Here is a 20,628-nt window from a genome sequence, read left to right on the forward strand (position 1 = left end):
ATATTTGGGAACAAGTGAGGGCATTGGGTTGCACAAAATTGCAGTGTACTGCAGTGGCAGAGATCTTCAATAAATATCAGACCCTACATGAATACAGTATATTAAATTATAGTGGTTAAGTCGACATTATGTATATTACATATTGTTATATGGCTTACACAAACCAAGAGTAACTAAAAGTAGAGACATCCATTACATAGATGCATGCCCAGATAAATCTAAGTGATCAAAATTACGGTGCATCACAGTAATGTGAATTTTGCATTCCAGGCTACAGACCAGACTTGTCTTGGCATGAACATCAACTCATACATAAATGTTGGACAAATAGCAGTTGCAACCATGACAGCGTGGGCCATCCAAATATAATACAGTATCATAATGTATGTTAAGAAACCAAAGCAATAAGCCTCATACTGTATATTTCACACTTAGGACACATTTACAGACATTGGAAGGTGAATAACGGTTTGGTTTAACTGTTTTTCCTCAAGCAGCAGTGTCAAACGTTATGTCAGCATGAATGTAAAGGAACAATGTGTTCAGCAAAGTGCAGCTATTAGAGCAGGCGAAGAGTACAAAATCATCAAGTGAAGGCAAACAAACAGGCCCCTAATTTCTAATAATTTTGTAGCTTGTTTTGACCTCAGTGTAGCCAGATTGCTTAAAAATGTTAGCATATTTACATTTTTGACTTTTTTTTAGTTAAGTGCTAATTAATTTATATTGCTTATAAGCTGCATTAAAGGTAAAATGTCCTTAATCAGCCTTTGTAATTGCCCCACTGGCTGTTTACTAGGCAGATTGACTGATTGACTGAAGAGTTTTTAAGGCAAAGCACAGCCATAATTCTTTTAGCAGCCTTTGGCCAGCTCTGCAACATTTCCTAAGTTTCTTGATAAGTCTGCACTTGCAACAAAAGTACTGTTTATTTATGTATTACATCGAGTACATAATTGTTAATTGAAAATGATGTTTTCTAAGTGCCTTGTTGTTCAGTTTTTCTTATTGCTAGAAGTGCTGGTTTTTAGCAGCGGTGCATGTTTCAAGGAATGCCATTTTTTTCAGTCTGCCAGTTCCCATTGCTCTTGTCCAAAGAATAGTTACTATCATATTTATCATCAGTTTTCTGATTTGCAGCAGCCTCTGCAGCTGCCTCCATCACTTGCTTCTCTGCCTGCTCTGTTTCACGATGGTAGAAATAGTTGAAATTAGAAACAATGACAGGAACAGGCAGAGCAATTGTCAGCACTCCAGCGATGGCACAGAGGATTCCCACCATTTTTCCCCCCAAGGTGACTGGGCACATGTCACCATAGCCAACTGTTGTCATAGTGACAACAGCCCACCAAAACCCCTCTGGGATGCTCACAAATTGTGTTTCGGGTTCATCAACCTCAGCAAAATAAATGGCACTGGAGAAAAGTATGACTCCAATGAAAAGAAAAAAGATGAGTAAGCCAAGTTCCCTCATACTGGCCTTTAGGGTCTGCCCCAAAATTTGTAGCCCCTTGGAATGACGAGAGAGTTTGAAGATCCTGAATACTCTCACCAGTCTGATGACACGTAATGTGGCTAGAGACATGTTCTGATTAGCCGCTGCGTCGTGAGTGGCCATGAGCTCTGTGATTACAGTGATGAAATACGGCATGATGGAAACAATATCAATTACATTCATGATGTTGCTGAAAAACTCACTCTTGCTGGGGCACACAACAAAGCGCACTCCTAGCTCAAAGCAGAACCAAATTATACATATAGTTTCTACCACAAAAAAGGGATCTGTAAAGGTAGATTCCAGGGTTTTGGGAGAAGGGCTTGGGGACATAAGTGTTCCATTAGCATCACGGGTTAAGTTAACTACTTTATGGGGGAATTCATGATCATCACGGAACTCAGGGAGAGTCTCTAGACAGAAAATGCAAATGGAAATAGTAATGACAAGAACAGACACGACGGCCACAGATCTGGCAGCACTAGAGCTCTCTGGGTACTCAAATAAGAGCCAAAACTGGCGGTAAAGCTCACTTTTCGGCAACTCAGGTTCAGGGTCTTTGATGAACCCTTCATCTTCCCTGAACTGTTCCATCACTTCATGGCCCAGTCTGTAGAAGACAATCTCATCAGCAAAAACATCCAACGGCACATTTGCTGGTCTGCGGATCTTACCACCAGACTGATAGAAGTACAGGATTCCATCAAAGCTTGGGCGATTGCGGTCAAAAAAATATTCATTCTTCATGGGGTCAAAATAGTCAATCCTCCTCTTAGGATCCCCAAGCAGAGTATCAGGGAACTGGTTCAGGGTTTTAAGTGTTGTCTCATACATCATTCCTGAGACATTGATGACTACTCTTTGGTCACCCTCTTCAAGGTTCTGTTTTTCTGCAAACAAGTCATCACAACAGTCTTTAGCCACCTTGCCTAGGAGGGCCTCACAGGGACTGCCTTCACTGTTCATAAGTACCTTCCAGTTAGAGATGAGACTGTTGCAACTTGAGGTCCCTTTCTTAGTGAGTGTTGTGGGAGAGGTAGTTGTGTTTCCAGGTCTCCTATATCTTTGTGGTGAATGTGTTGGTGAATCTAGACCATGGGTCAGCTGGTTCTGGTCTGGTGTCTCTGAAGTGGGTGAAGCTGGATATCCTGAGTCACTTGGGTCTCCAAGGTTAATTCCAATATCGTCCAGGTTCTCAAAGTTTACCAGAGGAACCTCCATGGCCTCCCTGCCCTCCTTGGGGCACACCTGAGCTGCTTAACCCAGGATGAACTGCTGAGTGGAAACCACGGGCACAGGCCACCCTGTTCTGTATATACTGCAGAAAGGAGACGAGCTAGAGGAGGATCCAGGCTTGTCCTAACATGTTCTAAAGCAGGAAGGCAAATCCCAAGACACGATCAACTGATCTGCAGAGAAAGAAAAAAGAATATAGGAACAGCAGCATCATTGCCCGTAACTTGGCTTCTTAGTGGAATTCACCTGAGCATGCTTAGTTAGATTAATCTGACTCTATATCCTAGGTCATAAAGGAATTCCTATCAGCTAGAATAACCCCTGGGCATTCCCTTTTCCAGGCTTCAAATTGATTTTGGCTGAACTGTATTTTTAACAGCTTAGCTTATTTGGTTTGCCTTCTCCTCGAAAACGCTTCAACATTTATAATTTATGCATTCAAATAAGCCTCATGTGTATTCCTTTTGTCTTTATTCACTCCAAAATCAAGACCACATTCAATAATTCTATTTCACTCACATGTCTCTTTTACTTTGCCTCATCTTACCAGAACCCCAAATCCCCAGAGTCACACAGGTATACCAAACTCAGCGAATGTAGATAAACTGAGTCTGTGCTTAACAACAGGAGCCTGAAAGCTACTCAGAGTACGAGTAAGAGAACAGTTAAGGCTGCATGTAAAATAAATAAGGCTTCACATTTATTTCTAGTGCAATTTTATAACATTCAATTATAAATATGTTGTTAGTCGTTCAGGTGCTCCCATCGAGTGGCTGCTACATTCAATTATAAATATAACATTATTATTACATATCTTCTTATGATTTACTGTAAAAACACACACAAACACACACACACACATACACATATAACATGGATATTCTTAGCAGTATCCCATGGTAATACAATCGATTCTCTGATAAAGTGGATTCTCTAAGATTGACACCGTGGAACCAGAGGCAACTTAGGGTTAAGAAAAGTTCAAGTGGCAATTTTAACACATTAGACACCTCTCACTCTGTATGCACATTTGCACTATAGTGGACATCATCATGGTACAATGGCTACCTTGACCAGGATACAGGTTCTACTGCAGGTGAACGAATATATAAATGACTAGCGTTAGTATCTGTCATTGATTTGTCATTGAGGAAAATAGTTTTTAGAAATAGTTAAAAGGTTAAAGCAAAAAATAAGCTGATCAGCTTTAATATAATGTGATGATGTAATATGTCCAAAAAAGATAATAATGTAATATGTTTTAATGATAATAAAAATCGAATGTGATATTATTATTTCAGGTTAAAGCCCAAGTACAGGTCCTCTGTCTGTCTGTAAGGCAGAACTCTTGCCTGACTTATTAATACAAAGAAATAAAATGTTGTAAAGTTAGATAATCATATGTCTTGTTTACACTCAGTTGTACTTAATCAACCAATTACACTCCCAATTTAGTATGCCAAGTTGTATGCCAAAGTTTCATTAAATGCTGTCCAGTCCATTCTGTCAAGCGGCCACAGTTTGATGCATGTGGTGTGCGCTGTCACCACTTGCGGTTTGTAAACTGGCACAAAACACCTCATAACTTACACCACTATACACATTTTGATTTTATTGATGGCACAGGTTTAACCCCAGGCAAATACTTATGTACTGCCAAAGTTCCATTAAATTCTGTCCAGCCAGTTCTGCATGATGCAGTGACAAAATCTGGCTGGACAGACATACAGACATACATACAGACAGAAAATTTTCTGGTTTTGGGTCCAAGAATTTCTGAAAAATAAAGATATCACCGAAAGAGTGAGTTCTGACCAAAGTACAGATTAAAACCTTTTTTATATAGATGAATATATATTAATCTATTAGTCTCTTATTATAATCTATTATTAATTGATTTATCTATTAATGTAAAGTAATATGTGATTTAAAAAGGTGTGAGAGGGAAGAATGTGACAAGAGATGACATTATCTGTTATACTTGGACAGGACGAATGGCTTTTTGACTTAGCTAATATCTTTTTTGAGTCTACATATCGCTACTTACGTAATAATAGCATAACAGCTGATGTAACACTTGATTAATATCATTTAATTACAGCACCATAGAGGTCATAATGGAATAAAAAATAACAGCAACCATATATACGTTTTTAATGCTCAGTGAAGACATGTAAGTTGGAGAACTTTAGCCCTTATATTAAGGGATACTTATATTAAGGGATCAGGTCCCTTAATATAAGTCAGCTATTTTCCAGGGAGTTTACTGGAGACAGGTAACCAAACCCTAAACAAAGGATTTAAACAGCTAGCCTCCTTAAAACTTGACACCGTGAAACCAGCAGCAGCTAAAGAGAAAAGCCGTTGGCACCATGACAACTCAAGTGGCAACACTGGACAGTAATACATCTGACACCTCTCACCTTCGCTCCGTGTGATATTCCACTGACCCTATTAGTATACAGCAGGGACTGTCCTTTCCACTATAGTAGTCAGAGGACTGAGTTACACTGACACTGGAGCTTTGTGTGGCCATGCACTTTAGAAAATATCAACAAAATATGTTTAGTTTTGTTGTTGCAAAGACATGTCTATTCACTGGTGGTATATGATTTCACAGATACAACATTAATAACAATAAAATAAACAAATGGTTTTACATATTCAGCACCCATAAATTCATATATATTTGTTTTCTTGGCAATTTAAATATATTTAAAATCCTGCTGTAGGTTACTACATATGTGTAAATAAAAAAAAATAATAAGTTATAATAATAATTTAAATTTATCTTATTGTAGATCAGATTCATTACATACTCTTAAAATAAGTTAAACATTTGTCACTTTTTTTTTTAATTAACATTCTGCTTTCCCTGCTTATATAACTGGTAGTGATCACTAATGAAAATGGGGAAGATGGAAAAATGAATTATTAAGTAATTATTTGTTACTTAACTTGAAACAACCGTGCTGTTGAGATTTATGGATAAAGTCAGACATTGCTACAAATCGAGCTTACCATACATGCTCCAAAAGTTAAATCAGAAACCTACAGATACAAACCCTAACAAATACTACTGCTGAGATTTGGAATTAAGTGTTGCATTTCATATTAACTGCAAATACTTAAAAATATGTAATTATTGTAAAAAAAAAAATAAATGTCCACTAAATATACTGTATATATATTTACTGGGTGTTTTGTCTTTACGACACAGACTATTTTTCACCCTTGTTGTATGTCATAGTGGGTTAAATTACACACAGTCAGCCTCTTTGCCCAGTCAACAGTATCACGCATCAAACTGCGGATTTTCTGTCTTAGGCTAGCAATATGTTTATGGATTACAAATATGAAAGGCTGTACGTCTGAGGTGGCAAATTTCTCAATGAACATTTCATAGTTTTTTATTTCATAGTTTCACACATTTTAGTATGTAGACCATCTAGTTTGCAAACAGCTGCAGTTTTAATTGATTTAATTTCTACATGTATTTATATAGTTGCACTACAATTTAGTGTAAATTTGTATTTCAAGGTCAAGTAATTACTCTTCAGTGAAAGCTGTATCATGTTATATTTTCAAAATGGTTCAGTACATTACACCAAAATAGAATTTGGATACACACTTGGAGTTTACTACGAGGTGTTGGTTTAACACAGATGAGACAAAGAGGAAGGTGACATGAGCATCTGTTCTTATTCTGCAGCACTTTGTTTCGAAAAAAGCACAGAGATGAAGCCTATGTCCACTGCAGAGGAGGGGTGTGTGTGTGTGTGTGTGTGTGTGGGCAGTTTAGGGAACATCAATCATAAAAGAGTAGGAAAGTTTCCCTGGATACACCACAAGGATTGTTTTATCCATTGTTTTACACTGGGCACATCTGGATTATCTGCTGACTCCACACTCATTGCAGCACTGTAGAGGACAGAAAGTGCTTTGTATGGTGTTAGGTCATCTCTTGAAAACAGTTCTCCCTGGCAGACCTTTTTATAGATATTTTTAAAGTCACCATAATTACTAAAGAAGGAGAATTTCTCGGTCCAAAAATAATACACTTTAAAACATTGGATATGCACTTTTAGAAGAACAGTTTCTATTTTGTATCTGCTTTCAACTCTTATTATTGTCCTTTTACATATTCAATTCTTGAGACAGGATATTGCTAATAAATTGCTCCTGAGTCTGATAATTCATGCAGCCGAAGACATTGGAATACAGCTTTGTATTTATCTGAAAAGTTACCAGGCAGTACAATATAATCTTTTTTACTTAGTGCAAGGAAATAGACATCTCAAGCTAAATCTTTATACATTTACGATCTAAATAGACAATATTTAATAACTGATCTTTTCTGGACTCACTTACTGCCTATACAAGCTATTTTGCTATTTTGTGCACATATACACAAAGAAAATCCATCAAGGCTTCCTATAGTAAATACTCACTCACAAGTCATCACTTTAAACAGTTCCAAGACTTTGCCAACACACAACCTTTCACACACTTTTATTCTATCCACTAGTAAAGAGTTGAAGATACTCACCACGCTGTGCTCTGATCTAAGTCTCTATATGAGCTTGTAGCTCCGGGTGGCATGGGCTCTCTCTCTCTATCTTTCTCGTTCTCCTGTAGCTCTCTGTCTCTAGCTCTCTGTCTCTAGCTCTCTGTCCCTCCTATTCTTCCTTTTGGTCGGCCTTACAATCAGATCCCTGCAGCCCTAGGATCAGTTAAACCTCTCCTGCAGTAATCTTATAGCTCCTGAGTAACCTGAGATTCAAGGCTTCTATCACTTATCAACCAGACACACTCATACCCACCCACAAGAACACACACTCAGACAGAACACAAGGTACAGTCTTACCTTCTTAACCATACTTTATGTAAAAGTTGGTATGTCAGGAAATCACTTGGTGCTGACCCATGTCTTTGTCTTTGTTTTGGCAAAGCCAAAAGGCTACTGATGAACAAGAGAAGAAGCTCTTAGTACAGCAGTCGGCTCGCTTCTGAGACTCAGTGGGAGGACAGAGAGGACTGAGAGACCTGAGCTCCTGCAGAGTAAGCAAGCAATGTAACATCTCCAGGTTGCACACACACACACACACACACATGCATTCATCTAAGCCACGCCACCCCGTATTCGCTTCAAACCCCACCTCCATTCTTAACCCAGGGGATCTGACTCTGCACCCAACATCACTGTCAAACAAACGCGTGCACACTTACATCTGCAGCAGTGCTCAGCAGCTACTAGAATACAGTCCAGGGCTTTAAATTGCTTAGTCTGTGCAGTGCCATTCATTTTAAGTGAGTTAAGACCAGAAGGAGTCATTAGCCAATGCTTCTCTCAGCTTCTTACCCAGAAATCAGCAGGCCTAAGGAAAAGTGAATTTTCACATATTACCAACAAAAACCCATTTAATAGTGTCAAAATGTTCACATGGATGAGTGCATTTGTTTCTTGTGTATTTCATTTGGGATATGGACATGCTGAGTTGTGCACAGTAAATTGCTCATAAAGTGAACAGGCCCTGAAAGTCACCCAAATATTGATTACCAATGGGTGGATGAGAAGTTATGTTAGAGAGGCAGAATGTATCAGATGGAAATCTTATTAAATGCGTTAAAGATCTGAAGATGGGCGATAAAATAGAAATTATAATCAGAGCCTTTATTCACTGTAATTGAATTCAAATGACAGTAATTGCAGTAATTGCAATTAAATATTGTACTTCAATTTGAACTTTTCGTTTTCATCAAGTTATTTATACGTTTTTATAATTTGTCACTATAGTTTATTATAATTTAATAGAAACGCTCTGCTACCCTAAACATTGTAACACTCTTCTTAAAAAAGAGACATATTCATTCATTTATCTTCTATAGCACTTTATCTGTGTATAGACCCGAGGCGGGAATTACCTGACTTTGCAGGTGCGAGGCGATAGTGCTTGACATATCTCTCATGATAGAAAATAAGTTGTCGTGACATAACCTATGTAAATTTATGACATTAGAAACTTCTTATAATATATTTGTAATAATTTTGTGTTTTTATTGACTAGAGCACCACTGAAAAATTTTAGCTTGTGATATGTGAGATAAACAACCACAGGCTAAATAAAAATTAATAATAATGAAAAAATTATATATATATATATATACTATAATCTATAAATAATAATTTTTTTAATAATCCCAAATAATTTTACACGGAGTGGTGTAAAAACCCTGGTGTAGGTGGTGAGCACAGCATTTCTCACATATGCATTAAGGACTAGCATCTCATCTAGCTTCTCATCACATGAGAAGTACTGTATCTGGAGTTCATCCAAGAAGCTACTTACAAAAGTCTTCAATTTAAAAATTTCTTTTTTTTTATTAAGAAGTCACATCATAGATGCATTCGCCTTTTCTGTGAAGAATAAAATTCACACCTGCTAAATGAACTAAACTTCCAATATTAAATGAGCTTACATTACACAATTTGTTTTGTTCTGGAATACTTCCAGAAACCATAAAGTTGATCCGCCGTGCAATGTGCAATGCTCTATCTTCCAGCGTGTTTTCAGTGTTCAGTTCCAAAGCATCTCTGATGGTATGGGGGCGCATTAGCGCATACGGTATAGGAAGCTTTCATGTTTTGGAATGCACAATGAATGGTATATAAAGATTTTGAGACAACATCTATTTTAGGGAAGGCCTTGTGTATTTTAGCAGAACAATGCAAAACCACATACTGCCACTAGTACAACAGCATGGCTTCATAATAGAAAAGTCTGGGTGCTGAGTTGGCCTGCATGCAATACAGATCTTTCACCTGTATGAAACATTTGGTGCATCATTAAACGAAAAATACTTCAAAGATGACCACAGACCTTCAGCCCCTGGAATCCTATATTAGACAAGAATGGGACCAAATTTCAACACCAAAACTTCAGAAACTCATAACCTCAATGCCCAGATGAAAAGAAGAGATGCTAAACCATGGTAAACATTTCCCCCCTCCCAACTTTTCTAAGATGTGTAGCAGGCATTAAATTTGAAATTAGCAAATTTTGTGCATAAAAATATAAAATGTTTTATATGTTATATTGTTAATCAAATGTTGGCTCATGCAGTTTGAAAGTGTTAATTTTCATTTTGGGTTGTAAAAATATACCTCTGAAAAGAATGTAAAGAAAAAGGTTTGATCACAACCAGGAACATGCTCCTGGAAAAATGCCCCCTTAAAGGGAACTCCTGCAGTATTTATTTACTTTAACATTTTCAACATTTATCTAATGCCCTTATGTACAGAAGAGGAAGTAGAGTATTTATTGTAAAACATATTCTTGTGCTGGTGCCATGGTCCAAATATTCCAAAAAGGATACAACCTGTAATATAGGATTTAGTGTGAAAGTTATGAAACCAAAAGAACAGTATGTTTAATCTTCATTTAAAAGCAGCTTAGTGACTCATGTATGTATGTATTCAAATATCCCATGTTCTTTTCCTTTCGTAGCATTTATGTTATTTGTACTGGATTAAAAGTAGCATTAAAATATGATAATCAAGTTATTATTGGCTTTATAAGCAGAACATGCATGTGACTCAGTTTTTGATGAAAACACATTAGAAACTGAATGATATAAAGCCAGGGGCAGATTGTGGTGGGGCCTTGATGAACAGCCAAATTTGTTCTTCATTAAGCAAAGAGAAACTGGCTACGGACACACTGCAGCATCACTTCAATTAATAAGATTGCTTTGCTGGCATTTGATAGTCCACTCCCTTTAAAAAACATGTATATATTATATTGAAATAAAGACAGTCCTGTGGATGAATAAAGTTTCACATTCAATCTATGTAGGTGCATGAATACATGCATATGTCTTCATATTTGTCTGGCTGTATGTTCATCTAGCTATGTGTAACTGCTTGGTCCTTATCAGAGTGACAATGTGGTCATTGTGCATCTGGAGCCTATTCCTGGGCCACAGGGTTTGAGACAGGTACACATTCATATGTTCATTCATACCCTGAGGCAACATAGTAAAGCCAATCCATATATGTGCATGCTTACATTTTACAGAAATTACTGCCAATAAAATTTATAATTCAGTGGTAATATTAATTAGGGGGTTAGGTCAGCTCCAGTAAAGGCCTGGCAAAGCATTTTGAGAGAGGAAACTCAACATTTGGTCATGCCCATGGGTTTCACACTTCAGGCAACGGATTTTTATCCAAGTACTAAATGTAATCCTTATGTTTATAAAAATATTATTCTAATGTGTGTGTGTGAGGGTAGTAATTGCTGAATGATTAATGGCATGTTTTTGTCAATCCCCTTGAATTTAAGCTGAAAGTCTTGATTTTATTGACATCTTGAGAGTAATATTGTCACATTACATTTCCAGTGTAGTGAGGGTCCAAAATACAGTAGTGTAGTGTAGTGAGGGTCCAAAATGTGTGGACAAGACTATATATATATATATATATATATATATATATATATACTCACCTAAAGGATTATTAGGAACACCTGTTCAATTTCTCATTAATGCAATTATCTAATCAACCAATCACATGGCAGTTGCTTCAATGCATTTAGGGGTGTGGTCCTGGTCAAGACAATCTCCTGAACTCCAAACTGAATGTCAGAATGGGAAAGAAAGGTGATTTAAGTAATTTTGAGCGTGGCATGGTTGTTGGTGCCAGAGGGGCCGGTCTGAGTATTTCACAATCTGCTCAGTTACTGGGACTTTCATGCACAACCATTTCTAGGGTTTACAAAGAATGGTGTGAAAAGGGAAAAACATCCAGTATGCGGCAGTCCTGTGGGCAAAAATGCCTTGTTGATGCTAGAGGTCAGAGGAGAATGGGCCGACTTATTCAAGCTGATAGAAGAGCAACTTTGACTGAAATAACCACTCGTTACAACCGAGGTATGCAGCAAAGCATTTGCTTGAAGCCACAACATGCACAACCTTGAGGCGGGTGGGCTACAACAGCAGAAGACCCCACCGGTTACCACTCATCTCCACTACAAATAAGAAAAAGAGGCTACAATTTGCACAAGCTCACCAAAATTGGACAGTTGAAGACTCGAAAAATGTTGCCTGGTCTGATGAGTCTCGATTTCCGTTGAGACATTCAAATGGTAGAGTCAGAATTTGGCGTAAGCAGAATGAGAACATGGATCCATCATGCCTTTTTACCACTGTGCAGGCTGGTGGTGGTGGTGTAATGGTGTGGGGGATGGTTTCTTGGCACACTTTAGGCCCCTTAGTGACAACTGGGCATTGTTTAAATGCCACGGGCTACCTGAGCATTTTTCTGACCATGTCCGTCCCTTTATGACCACCATGTTCCCATCCTCTGATGGCTACTTCCAGCAGGATAATGCACCATGTCACAAAGCTCGAATCATTTCAAATTGGTTTCTTGAACATGACAATGAGTTCACTGTACTAAAATGGCCCCCACAGTCACCAGATCTCAACCCAATAGAGCATCTTTGGGAAGTGGTGGAACGGGAGCTTCGTGCCCTGGATATGCATCTCACAAATCTCCATCAACTGCAAGATGCTATCCTATCAATATGGGCCAACATTTCTAAAGAATGCTTTCAGCACCTTGTTAAATCAATGCCACGTCGAATTAAGGCAGTTCTGAAGGCGAAAGGGGGTCAAACACTGTATTAGTATGGTGTTCCTAATAATCCTTTAGGTGATTTATATATATATAGGGCCAAGTCGGTGGGCTTTAGCCTGTTAGGCCCCATACTTGGCAGGGTGTGTTCTTGGGTCTTTCTAACACGGCCAGCATTTACCTTTTTCAGTCACTTGTGCAGCATTGTCTTTTCTGTGGGATCAGACTGGATGGGCTAGCCTTTGGACCCAGTGGTGATGGTTGAGACTTGGGTGCCTATGTTCCTGTCTGATATACTATAAACCTGATTACAAGAAAGTTGTGACACTGTATGTTTCAAATTTCAATATTTTATTCAGAATACAACATAGATTACATATCAAATGTTTAAACTGAGAAAATGTGTCATTTTAGGGGAAGAATAAGTTGATTTTAAATTTCATGGCATCAACACATCTCAAAAAAGTTGGGAAAAGTCCATGTTTACCACTGTGTGGAATCCCCTCTTCTTTTTATAACAGTCTGCAAACATCTGGGGACTGATGAGCTCAAGTTTAGGAATAGGAATGTTGTCCCATTCTTGTCTAATACAGGCTTCTAGTTGTTCAACTGTCTTAGGTATTCTTCCTCTTTATGATGCGCCAAATGTCTTCTATAAGTGAAAGATCTGGACTGCAGGCTGGTCATTTCAGTACCCGGATCCTTCTCCTACACAGCCATGATGTTGTAATCGTTGCAGTATGTGGTCTGGCATTGTCATGTTGGAAAATGGAAGGTCTTCCCTAAAAGGGACGACGTCTGGATGGGAGCATATGTCGTTCTAAAACTTGGATATACCTTTTAGCATTGATGGTGCCTTTCCAGATGTGTAAACTGCCCATGCCGTACGCACTCATGCAACCCCATACAATCAGAGATGCAGACTTCTGAACTGAGCGCTAATAACAACTTGGGTTGTCCTTGTCCTCTTTAGTCCGGATGACATGGCGTCCCAGTTTCCCAAAAAGAACTTCAAATTTTGATTCGTCTGACCACAGAACAGTTTTCCACTTTGCCACAGTCCATATTAAATGAGCCTAGGTCCAGAGAAAACGCCTGTGCTTCTGGATCATGTTTAGATATGGCTTCTTTTTTGACCTTGGCTTGAGTTTTAACTGGCAACAGCGAATGGCACGGTGGATTGTGTTGACAGACAATGTTTTCTGGAAATATTCCTGGGCCCATGTTGTGATTTCCATTACAGTGGCATTCCTGTATGTGATGCAGTACCATCTAAGGACCCGAAGATCACGGGCATCCAGTATGGTCTTCCGGCCTTGACCCTTACGCACAGAGATTGTTTCAGATTCTCTGAATCTTTGGATAATATTATTCATTGTATTTTGTTTAGATGATGATAACTTCAAAATCTCGCAAGTTTTGCAATTTTTCTCTAAGAAACTCCTTTCTGATATTGCGCAGATATTTTTCGCCGCAGCATTGGGGGAATTGGTGATCCTCTGCCCATCTTGACTTCTGAGAAACACTGCCACTCTGAGAGGCTCTTTTTATACCCAATCATGTTGCCAATTGACGTAATAAGTTGCAAATTAGTCCTCCAGCTAATTCTCATATGCACATTTACATTACAACTTACATTACAACTTGCTGTGGCATGACCTTAAACAGGCTGTTCATGCTCAAAAACCCTCAAATGTAGCTAAATTAAAACAATTCTGCACAGAAGAGTGGTCCAAAATTCCTTCACAGACATGTGGAAGCATCGCTACCAGTTATCACAAATGTTTGATCGTAGTTCTTGTTGGTATTTTTTTCACATGGCCAGGCAGGTTTGGACAGCTTTTTTTCTTAATAAATAAAATCATCATTAAAAAACCAGAATATATATGGTATCCTCTGATCAAATACTCATTTCTGTACTTAGAATTAGTGCTCACAGCATGATCACATTATTCCTTATGAGAATTTACCCAGTTCAACTGTTACCAACAGCCATGCCCATATATGGATTTTTTTTTTATCAAAGTCTTTTTTATTGGAGATACATACATACATGGTACACTATTATTTTTTTTCACCTACCCATTCTCCTCCCTCACCCCATACATATTGATCTTTGATGTGAAAATTAACTTGACCTGTATTTGCATAATTCTACGTACGTACGTATTGCCCTGCTAGCAAATGGTTGGCTGATTAGGTAGTTGCATGAATGAGCAGAGGTACAAGTGTTCCTAATATGGGGGAATCAGTGGCATTTTTTTTTTTTTTTTTTTAAAGGTTCAAGTTTGTTTGTTTCCTTAGAGAGAAGAGTATGATTTATTATTTTTGTTCTAAGATAAAACATTTCATTTGACAATGCCCTCATCCACAGGGAAAATTTGTTCAACCAGCATGAAAACAATGTTGTCATGCCATGGCTTGGCTATATTTCAAATCAAATCCGAAACTTTGGGCCACGGAAATGCTTTCAAGGGTATGAAATTACCATATATTTATACCTAGCTCAATATAGAACAACAAGTTTAAACTGTTTTAAAGTTACAAATTATAACCCATTGCTTTTGTCAAATATTAATGTGATTGTTGTTTATTTTTATGTGTCACATTAATTTAATGTGTTCTGTTCAACACAAACACACCCTCCAGACCTCTCTAAATCCTGGTCGCTCCACCCCTCCCCTGCAGTTCTTCATCAGTTTTCCAGGCAGCACAGCCAATCCCACAGCACCACTCACAGGCACTTATGCTTCAACCTCTACACCTTCGTCTCAGTCTCCCGCTGTGGGACCATCTGCCTAACCTGTGCTCCAACAAAACACCACAGGCTGTGGACACCCTTGCTGTGCCTACTGGACAAACAAAGTCAAGAATGAAAGATGGTTCAGAGATTTATCAGAAGCTGGATATATATATATATATATATATATATATATATATATATATATATATATATATACACACTTTATACTGAGGTACTATTTCCAGGCTGTGAATATAGGCTGATATTTTTAGGCACAATTTTTCACAGTAGCTGTTGCTGCTGGCAGCACAACTGTTTTTTTCCCCACTTGAAACAAGTTTTTTGCATGCACCTGCATTTTGTTTACCGAGGATAATAGAAAAAAAGTAAGTCTAATAATTTCTAATAAATTGAAACATGTTCTACAAATTAACCAATGAGTGAGAAGTTTTAATGTGTAATAAACACGTGATAACCATGACCATTTTATTTATTTGCTTGTAGTCTTTGAAGCTGTACTGTCTCTCCAAAGTATTTTAGACAGTAATCTGCCTATCACCTCAGCTAAATAGATATTCAGACTCTTTGTTTAACCTAAGCTGTCTGCCCCAAAATCAATAGAGCTGAATAGCTCAGAAGGTAATAAAATGAAGTATTGATTTTCATGCATGCCAGTTCATTTGCACAAGCACTATATCATCATTTTACACTGTACGCTTGTTATGCTTTAACTGTTATTTGTTATATCAAGTTTATGCTGCAAAGCTTTATGTTACAGTTTAATGTTTCCTGCATTAAGGGCTTATGTAAATGACAATACAGTAATTATTATACACCATCATAACAGACCTTTTAAGATTTTCGCTTATTAGTTCTGTATAGTTCACAGGCAAGCTGTATCATTACTCGGTCTCTCTGTGTCATGCTTTCCCAACATCTCTGCCTCAGTTTGAACAACACAAATACAGCTTGCATGCAATGCTGGTGTTGACAGAAGTATTTATTTAATACTGCTCCTGCATTTCTGGCTTTTCGACTACACTTACTGGCAGAATAAATGTCAAGTGATCAGCAAACAGAAATAAACTAGACAAGAAAAAAAATCAGAAATATGAAAAATATGAAATATGAAAAAGATAAATTCTTTTCACATACACATTGCTAAAGTTACTTTATTAAATGATAAAGTTTGAGGTATTAAAGGAGGTAGCATGATCATAAACATGTGAGTATCATTTGACGACTGTAAGCATCACGGGAGGTCATGTGATCTGGTCATGTGCTGATCTGAGTTAATGAATGTGACAGTCTGTGTAATTTTCCATATGAATAACAGTATCAATACTGTATATAAATATATATATAGTGTGCAATATTGTAACCAGTGGTTTATACATTGTACATTATGGTTCATATGTAATTTAAAACTCTAATTCTTAATAATATCATTATTTATATGTATTATATTATACTTATTCTTAAATAACATAATGTGGTTTACTGATATGGTTGTGTATTTTTATGTTGAAACCTGCTCGGATATATTATTCGGATATATTTTTCATCTTATCACTCACTTGAGCCCGGGTGAGGATTCCTACTGCAGCAGATGTGATGTCTGCTGTACAGTGGGCCAAGCTGAAGTGCAGAAGTGCTGCAGTAAGGGCACACATGATGGAGACAAGAGGAAGTACACCTTCAGTCAAATATGTACAACTTTAGGTATATTTGAATTTATTGGTACATCAAAATGATCAAAATTGTATATATAAAAGAAATCTGTCATCCATCAATCCATCCATCTGATTTTACACCAATTACACCAAATACACTACCTCTGAAACTCCCCCTCTTTCCAAGGGTTGGGAGGGTACTCCTTCACTGTACAAGCTTTGACACCTGTGCTCTTGGGCAGTAAGAAATCTGTTATTTTTAGCCGTGTCATTTTCTTTATTGTGATGCAATTCTGTTTCTTTTATATGACTCCTGTCCTCCATGATTTGTGTTGAGTAAGATGCCATAGCTGAGCTTATGGATAATAATGGAAAATTATATAATTTTTTATTAATATTCTTATAAAGGCTATTTTAAGACTCTCTGCTGCTTATCTTGCATGCATCTGTGGTACCACACAATATAGCAATAGTGTACACTATATTTATAGTACAAGGTCCAATACATGCTTTATCATCTGTGATTTGCAAGTAGAGACATTTTTATTAACTAGAATGCATCAATGGCCAAATAATAACTTTTAATCATGGAGATACATTTCTAAAAAAAAAAAGTATACTTCACAGTATTTCACAGTGCTTTACATTTATCAAACTCTGTTGCAGTCAGTTTCCCGGTTTAATAGGCATTTAATGCTGTTTTAGGCACTTGGTTCATGTGCTTTGCTGTAAGGACGGCACGTGTATATACAGTATATGGAGTACTGTAAATAATATTGTAGAAAACCTCTAGGGGGCAATAAAGATAAACTAATCAGTAATACTGTACTTTCTTGAATATCATCAGCATTTTCTCTGACTCCTCTAAGAGACATCTGAGATAGTATACTAGAAATAAACATATATCTGTATCTTTATATGCAGTGTTAAAATGGATGTACGAATGTTCATTTATTGAGCTTATGATCTCCTGTTATAAACCTTAAAAATATATATGACAAACAATTCAAAACACAAAAAAGAATGAATGCATCTAAACAAAATATGCTTTTTTAGTCAGTGGTCTAAAAATTGCAAAAAAAGGACAACATTAACTGGTGGGCAAAATGAAAAGTCTGCTCACACTGCCTGCTCATGGAGACTGCATGAAGGTGTCATGTTCTATTCTCCACCTCCCTCTTCCTGTCTCACTATTTAAGCTATTCCTGTCTCCTGCAAATATTCTGTCAGGCCCCCAATACTCTCTCAAAGCGCATCTTTGAACATCACCTTTTAGTTTTTCATGCTCAAAATAGAGGAATAGAGATTCCTATCTCTTTCTTCATTTGTTTATATCCACAATAATTATCTATTTATAGTGCATGCTGTTCTCTTCCTTGTAGATACACACAGGGATACGGAGTATATTGCACATATGGAGCTAAAACAATGAAAAAAAACCTTCTAATAGGTTTATCTCCTGTACAGCTGCTATTGCCACTAAATTGACTAATGATGAATAGCATAAGCGAAAATTCTCCTAATTGTCTTGTTGTTCTGTAAATAGGTGAAGCCAGAACATTCTTTCAATTGCTGAATAATAGTTTAAATAATGCTCCGAGCATCACTTTGCCTTTTAGACAATGATTAAAGGGAAGCTATTTCTCATGTCACCCTCCCACACACACACTCACACACACACACACACACACACACACACACACACGCACATAAACACACATTTAAAACAGATGGCCCAATGAACAAACAAAAGTAAAATGCAAACAACAGTTTAAGATTGCTTCTTCATTTTCATTATTGATGTAGCATTAAGACATGAATAGACATTCGAAAAGATTATATGCTTCGTCTCAGTCGTTAGATTGTCTCCTTATTGTCCTATTAAAGTGCATCTTATACAGAACCAAAGAACGCGCTGAATTTCTCTGTCCTCGCTATGCCAAAACATTTTTTTTTTTGGAAATGCTGTTTTTATAGAAAAAGAAATGGCTGAATTCTGGAGTATACTGTAGTTTCTGGGTTCAACGATACAAGAAATAAAAGATAAAGCACTTCTCTGCAGATTATCGGGTAAAATAAAGATAATTACCAGTTTTTGCACAGAACTTTGCAGACTTGCTGTTCCTTAACTCATTATTTACATACAGTGTAATGGTGTATTTACTTATAGCGACAATCTGCCACAAATCTGTAATTTTTAAACCCCTAATCAGCAGTTATAAAGCTCTAAGATAACTGTGCTTCATGAAACAAACTTGTCTAAGAGTTCTAAAACTCTCCAAACAGTGGCGCATAGATACACAGATACACAGTTTACGATTCATGCTCAATACACACAAAAAACAGGTTTGCATAATCAGTGTTGGGGGACGTTACTTTTTAACGTAACTAATTACATTACAAAATTACTGTCTTTAAAAAGTAATCAGTTACTCATTGCAGAAAATGAAAACTCCTTTGTGATTCCTTGTGCATGCTGGTTTAGTCAAAACCTTTATAATTATTCTAACATCCTCACTCAGCGAAGTTTGGCCCATAACTACTAATACCCCTATCTCACCTACGTGGTTTCACACAGTGCCCATAAGTTCGGTTCACAGGATTCAACCTTGGGTTAAGGATTAGGTTTTCATCTTTCCGTGCGTCGGTCCTCGCATAGTCAAACCACATAGGTGAGATAGGGGTATAACAGCAGGGACAACAGAGAGGGGCGGGTTATCGGGGGCGGGGCTTGTAGGACGACTTTCACACACACACGCGCACACACACGCGCTCACACACACACATGCACACACACGCACACACGCACACACACTAATGGATTGGGAATGACTGCTGTCTGGCTCAAGGGTTACTTAAATTTTTGGAATAACAGATTACATTTTTGAAAAAGTAACTGAGTACTTAAATGGTTGACCTAACGCGTTAGATTACTCGTTACATCAAAATAGTAATCCGAGTACTCTAACGCGTTACTTTGTAATGCGTAACACCCAACACTGTGCATAACTGAGTAATGAGATTCATTTTTAACTTTGCTTGTTCCATCTGCACTTAGTTACATCATAGGCTTTAATGAAATTTTGCCTCAATGAAAGCAGCTGAAATACACAAAGCCACATCAAAAAGTTATATAATCGCTTTGAGAGCTTGTGCTCGAGCAAAGCCAACGCTTAATTGATATTCAGTCAAAATCTTAGATATTGTAATGTTATACAAATTCATGTTTATACAGATTTCCTTCTTCATCTATGATCAATGATCAGTGGCAAAAAAATGTGTGCATGGAGAAGCAAATCTCAAATTCTTAAAATTCTCAAAATTCTCATTGGCTACAAATAAATGGTTTTGGACAGAACAGATATTTCCTTTTCATTTGAACTCATATATTGCACTTTTCATATCTTAGTAAAGCTTGATATATCACATTAACATTCGATCCTGTGTAGATAAATACACAATATAAGAAGTGGTGACTGCATTATTCCAGTCCTTGGCAAAGTAATGATATTACAACAATTCCTTAAGACATTCAGTGTTCTAGTACAAAAACAACAAACAAACAAACAAACCTGCAATGAATAGTATGGCAGTGCTTTGAAAATCGCCTTTTAAAAGTGCTAAATATGCAATGAGAAAAATGTTATTCACAGAGATACAGTTTTCATTTTCAAGTCCATCATATGAAGCTTCCAAGTAATAATAATAAAAAAAAAGTGTTCAAGTGTGCAGGAAATGGGATGGACCTTTCTATGCATAGAATAAAGCTCCCTGTCCGCTTGCATTAAAGTTATTATATGTAAATCCTATAGACACTGGCTATATACAGTGTGCATACACCAGT

The 20,628-nt window shown here is 37.3% G+C and overlaps 1 protein-coding gene across 2 annotated transcripts; it reads right to left on the minus strand.

The window, feature by feature from the left end:
* Positions 1–507: 507 nt before the first annotated feature.
* LOC128526571 (potassium voltage-gated channel subfamily A member 10) lies at positions 508–2,716 on the minus strand. Of its 2 annotated transcripts, XM_053498565.1 has the most exons (2): positions 2,643–2,716; positions 508–2,537 (listed from the first exon to the last, which is right to left on the minus strand). In XM_053498565.1, exons 1-2 carry the CDS (start codon positions 2,714–2,716, stop codon positions 1,046–1,048), a joined length of 1,566 nt encoding a protein of 521 aa, XP_053354540.1. In that variant the 3' UTR covers positions 508–1,045. The 2 variants fall into 2 exon arrangements, with proteins under 2 accessions (XP_053354540.1, XP_053354538.1); XM_053498563.1 differs by having other exon boundaries at positions 508–2,716.
* Between the last annotated feature and the right edge of the window lie 17,912 nt (positions 2,717–20,628).

The sequence above is a fragment of the Clarias gariepinus genome, chromosome 6 (assembly GCF_024256425.1).
Source record: "Clarias gariepinus isolate MV-2021 ecotype Netherlands chromosome 6, CGAR_prim_01v2, whole genome shotgun sequence".
Lineage (NCBI taxonomy): Eukaryota > Metazoa > Chordata > Actinopteri > Siluriformes > Clariidae > Clarias > Clarias gariepinus.

Bases quoted from the DNA above. Each gene is read 5' to 3' on its own strand.
- LOC128526571 (XM_053498563.1), bottom strand. From the start codon at position 2,716: ATGGAGGTTCCTCTGGTAAACTTTGAGAACCTGGACGATATTGGAATT.